Source organism: Opisthorchis viverrini, assembly GCF_000715545.1.
Source record: "Opisthorchis viverrini unplaced genomic scaffold opera_v5_458, whole genome shotgun sequence".
In the NCBI taxonomy this organism is placed as follows: domain Eukaryota; kingdom Metazoa; phylum Platyhelminthes; class Trematoda; order Opisthorchiida; family Opisthorchiidae; genus Opisthorchis; species Opisthorchis viverrini.
In genome coordinates this window covers 314,986-320,380 of record NW_008752121.1, presented here as the reverse complement: position 1 = coordinate 320,380, position 5,395 = coordinate 314,986, and the positions used below count along the sequence as shown (strand labels likewise).

General features: G+C 45.8%; 2 protein-coding genes across 2 annotated transcripts in view; both read right to left on the bottom strand.

The window, feature by feature from the left end:
- Nucleotides 1–4,003, bottom strand: part of T265_11218 (hypothetical protein) — a gene marked incomplete at both ends in the record, with an annotated part of 15,702 nt that extends 11,699 nt beyond the window's left edge. The window contains one exon of the mRNA XM_009177816.1: nt 3,812–4,003. Within this exon, the coding sequence (XP_009176080.1) occupies nt 3,812–4,003 (192 nt within the window). The remainder of the gene's footprint in view (nt 1–3,811) is intronic.
- A 191-nt stretch (nt 4,004–4,194) lies between these two features.
- On the bottom strand, nt 4,195–4,470 carry T265_11217 (hypothetical protein; the record flags this gene model as incomplete). The annotated part of the gene is made up of 1 exon (XM_009177815.1): nt 4,195–4,470. The coding sequence occupies one exon, from the start codon at nt 4,468–4,470 to the stop codon at nt 4,195–4,197; it is 276 nt and encodes a 91-aa protein (XP_009176079.1).
- Nucleotides 4,471–5,395: the final 925 nt, after the last annotated feature.

The window sequence follows — 5,395 nt, the reverse complement described above, 5'->3', positions numbered from 1 at the left end:
GTTTTTTGAAATTCATTGCAGCGTAACGGTGGGTGGCTGAATAAGGAGTGTGTTGTCTTTTACTATCAGCGGTTTTAAGGTCAAGGGGGTCACTTGCACCTAATATGGTATATCATGGAGGTAATGGGTTTCACAGCACTAAGCTGATGTTTGTCCAAAGGGGTATTGTGAGGGTAACCAGCAGGCGGTCAGTTAACGATGAGGTTGCTCGAGCGGGCGTTTTATATGCAATCGGCTCTTTTAGTGTGAGACAACGTGAGCTCGTAACTTGCCAACAAAACGGCATGACTCAAATTTCGCTGATCAAGGCGTCGTTATTCAGAGAGCAAAAATTACCAAAGGGCAAGAAAACTGAGAAGAACCGGGTTGGTAAACGTTGGATCAGGTACATTTTTCTGCTTGGAGAACTGTGCAAGGAGATAAAGGTCGGCATATTATACATACAAGTAGAAAAATATAGTTATTCTACTCATAACTTCTAAACTTATTTTATCCGTGTAGGAAAAGCGGGACGTGCAGTGATTACGAAAGTATGAAGGATCTTAAGAGTTACTTGGTGGATGGCTATGGGGTTGAGGTCAAGTGTTTTGGTGATATACTATATTATGGCTCCGGATTGGCTTTAGTGGGCTGCATAAAGTAGTCCAGGGGCAGGCTGCGTTTTTAAATGTCCAGGGTGCGGTACACGGAGACTGGGCAATGACAAGTATAAATATAGTCATCCGTAATGTTCTCGGAGTGCTGGTACCTTAAGCTCATCCTAAAGCTCTCTTATCTCACTGGAAGCCTCGGAAAAACAGTTTCCAGTAATCCTGAATCAATTTTGAATTTACCATACTGCGACCATCCCGCAAGTTTCACACGCAATTGTATAGATTCAAACGCAAAGCCAGGCTATGTAGGTCAAACGAGATGAATTGTACCGATTAAGTGGCATCCGGCTGTGCTTCGCTTGCACAGACCACCATGAAAATTGGCATTGCGCATTTTATTTTCCCAGTATTCCGAATCACTGTTTTTTGTGGGTGTCATCTGCACAGACCGCCATGAAAATTGGTATTGCGTATTTTATTTCCCCAGTATTCCGATTCACAGTTTTTTGTGGGTGCGATAGTGCTACCGCACGGCCACAGTTTCCTGGCTTTGACGCAATACATGGCAACCACAGGTGCATGACAGAAACTTCCCAGAATTGATTCTGGCTCGTCTTCCCCTGACAAAAGTTTAGCCACACCTAAGTGGGATCTGAAGTATAATGGTCCTGAAATATCCTGAAAAGCCGGAGGGTTTATTGCGTTCGACCGTGTGTCGGGCACGGTAAAAGGCGGTTTAACTTTGAGCTGAGCTCTTATATTACTCCACAATTTTTCTCACAAAGGTCGGGGGATGCGCTCACGGAAAGGCGGGGCAGGGGTTACAAATGGAAACAGACAAAACGTGGGGTATTTTACATGTCAAACTGATGGACAATACACCACCAACTAGATTATCCACGTTGGCCTACCTGGTTCCCCCGTTCTTATACTCCACCAAACGCTCTGCTCTATTCTGTGGTGTTCCATTAGCCGCTGACACAAACCGCTTGTTCTCGCTCCTACCTCAAATGCCGGCTCTATTAACGTATAAGCTCAATGTCGTCCCTCAATTGCCACTATGGTCTTTCCCGACGGTCTGCGACAAAGAAGATGGGAATAAAGGTTATTATTGATTTGCGATCTCCTGCAGGATGCAATAGAGGCGGATATGGTCTGCTAGCCAGATAGCCTCTCCCATGGCCGTCAGAGCACACTGTTGGCCCAAACCCGTCACATCCACCCCCACGACGTGCACTAATTACCGCCGTCTAGTAAACGCAGTCCATCTTAAGCATGCTCACCAACAGCTGACCTCTTCGGATAACACTGTGTCTTTGCTACATAGTCAGTTCACCTGCTTCCATATGTCTTCAAGCCTCTTATACCCTCACCTACGCCAGAGACCCACCTTGCACCGTATTCTTCATCCTACATCTACCTTCATCAGTACTGACCATCACACTTGTGTGTCTCGCAGCACTGTGCCAAAGTACGTTCGCACTGACTTTCCAACCTCAAAAATGAACATACCAATTTTGCAAGATATAGATCACTCCTCCATTCATATCGTCTTCCTGACTATGCTCTGGCTCATGCCAGATAGCAGATTCCGAAATATCACGCTTCGGGTTACGGCGTCAATTGATTCGTCTTCCTCGGAGACCTATCCGGAAACACATCCATTTACCTCCACGAGAACGCTTAATTACCCACCAGTCTTTTTGCCACCTTAGTGAGTCACCTGCTGGGCGGACAAATATTCAAGCTTGTTTTTTATGGTATTCGCCAGCTAGCTTGCCCGGTCTCGTAAGTCACTAACGTCCATGAAACTGGCCCTAAGGATCTTAGAGACCTCTTCACTTCTTGCCGCGTCCTTTTGCTTCCATAAACTGCGTTCCAAGATACCGGCTTTATTTCGTGCACATTATCGTAGACGGAACTTCGAGATGAGTGTCCTATTTAACATTAACAGTTGAGCATTATACTCGCACCATTCTCATAGGTTCGGAAAATCTTAAAAGTTCCGTCTGTTCCCAAACCTTGCGTTCGGCCAATTGCCTCCCTTGCACTATAGGTTCGAAATTTACCGAAGCATCCCCGCTTGATATGGTGTACTTTTAGCCAGAAGGGTGGGCATCGGGGAACATACACTCAGACCCAATGCTAGCGAGACGACGGTTATTATTTTGTTCTGTGGATGTAGAACAGTTCTGCAATTGCACCCGATAAGCGGAAAAGCAGTCCATAATCTCATCCACAGTGCGCAGCCTATCCAAGGGTATGAAATACGTTGGACTTACTTCGGGGAAAAAACTATTATCGTGGTTACAAAACTCACTCTACGACACCTAATTCGACAACGTCGAGGTTTGCAGTTCACTTAGCCGACCCAGATTTATTGAGCATTCATTTGGAATTCACCCATTTAACTCTGCAGCCCACGACATCGTACGTCCGGTCAGGACAAAACGAACGAGTTACAATTTGGGCGTGCATTTTCCAAAGAGCCGCAGTGGTCGCCAACTGGATCGCGCATCACAAGCACTCAAACAACGCGACGATTCCTGTCTCATTCGCAACTTAAGCAGACAACACGCACACTACAAATTCCCATATATTTTAGCCCCCTATAAATTGCCTGGCAATGCCGTTTAGTTCAAGTTGCCGTGAACTCAAATGCCTTGCCACACAATTCACAACGCCTCTTAGGGGCGCGGTATCAGGTTTTTCGTAAGAAGGTTCGACCTTGCGCCTGGGAAGCGCTGCATTTCTCGCAAGAGCAACCTTCAGATGCATTGACACTTGTTCTGATAATGGTCAAGAAGATCACAGAAAATTGTCAAGAGAACATCTGGATCTATCACCTATGTCTGTCTGTTGATTTTTACAAACCCAGTCGGGAGTGCGAAGTGTGCCAATTAATGAATGCATCCAGAAGATTTGTCGTCTGAACCTGGGATAGATACGTGTGGTTTGCCATGTGGCTCGCCCGGTTCAAGATTTTTAATGTTTCCAGCAAGTTGCCCGATTCAGCGTTGGTTTGCTTGTTAGTTGTAACTTGAGTCTGAGTGTTCCCACTAGGGTTCTGGACGAAAACATCAAGCTCTTTGACTTTCATCCACGGTCCTTCACAAGCATGCAGCAAAGAAAAACGCACAGTTGGTATACCCAACGACTGAGCAGCAGGCCATTTCCGTCTGTCCAAGTTTGCACTTGCAAACCAAATGGATACTGACCGTCAGGTTCCGTAGAGATACTGGTTTGCGAATAAAACATTCTTGTACAAAAGCTCTGAGGCACTTGGCATGTGAGGCGAACAACGCGCGATCTCTTCCGACAAAATTACTCAGTGTAATGGCACATTCCTCAAAACAGAGTTGTTTCTGTAGGTTCCATCGGTACAAACGCTGGTTCTTCTGGTAAGTCATCCACTTGATTCATCTAAACAATGTTTTATCCAAGGTGTGGTCATAAAGATGCAGCTTTTTGGGAGCTTCGGGGGTGGAATAACGAAAAATTTTGCCACCAGAAATCGACATTATGCGGTGGGCCCATGACACGTCCATCGTAAGAACATAAAAATTGTCTAAGCTCTTCCCGTATTTTGGCAGACAGCTCATCACGTAGTAAGAAGAACAGGCCGGAAAAGGCCATCAGCACGGATAGCGGTTAAGACGTTGACAACAGTGATATCCATATTGGTTGCATCAGGAAGAGCTTTATCATGCAAAACAATCGGTTTTAAATTTTGAGTGCCAGTTGTAAATTCATCCATATCTGCAAGCCAAGCAAATCCAAAGTAACGGGTGACCATCTGCGATTCTTCTGTTTCAAAAATCCGTTTTGGCCCTTCTTCTACAGTGACTACAGTTGTTTCATCCTCAGAAGCTTTCATCAGGAAGATTGGGGAGGTAATCAATGCAGCAGCATCGGGTTTGAGGGGATAACACGTCAACCACAACAACACAGCCACTAACCCAACGCTTCGCACTACTGCACTCCCCAACAACGCACTGATGATGTCACCTCGATTGGTGATGAAACGTTTGCCATCTAAATGCCCTGCTCAGTGAACAAGCTAACGACAATCATAACACATTTTCTTCAGCAGTTGGAGGGCGGTTTAGAACAGGCTACACTAATGTCAGGGACGGTTTAGTGCCCGACGGAACTAATGGTCTGTAGAAGTGGCCGGAAAAGTTGGCAGACTCGGTAAGTTGCTGTATGAATCAGGGTTCCCCGGAAGTAATGTTCACATGTGTCATCGGCGATATGACTTCGCGGTCCTCCAAATGGTTGGATGCATGGGAAGCCAGCGACCGAATCGCACCGAGAGTGTTTGCTGGTACGGGTTGTTGAATGGAAGATGGATCAGTTATCAGTAGTCGCTTAGGGAGATCTGGAAGGAGAATTCTCCGTGCGGTCTCTTTGTGGTCGATTGCGGACATCTTTGAACTTTACGTTCTTGAATGTTAGCAATCGCTTTGCATCGCGCTCCTCTCCCCATTGCATTTGCACTGGGCAACGCATGGATGGTATCGACTTTGGCAGCTGTTCAAATGCATAGACTGTGTCATGCATGTTAAATGATCTCAGAAAAGCAGCTTTTGCACGTTCCACCGATATGTGATTGGGGGTAATGTGTATTGGGACTTGTTTATGGCATTCCATACAACGACTTTATAGCAGAGGCTAAACCAAATATAAACTCACAACTTCGCTACAGACTCCGTAACTCCTGCAAACTCTTGGTGTGTCCCCAACTCCTACGAACCTACGCCACTACTTCTTTATAGTTTATTACGCTCGCATCTGGAACA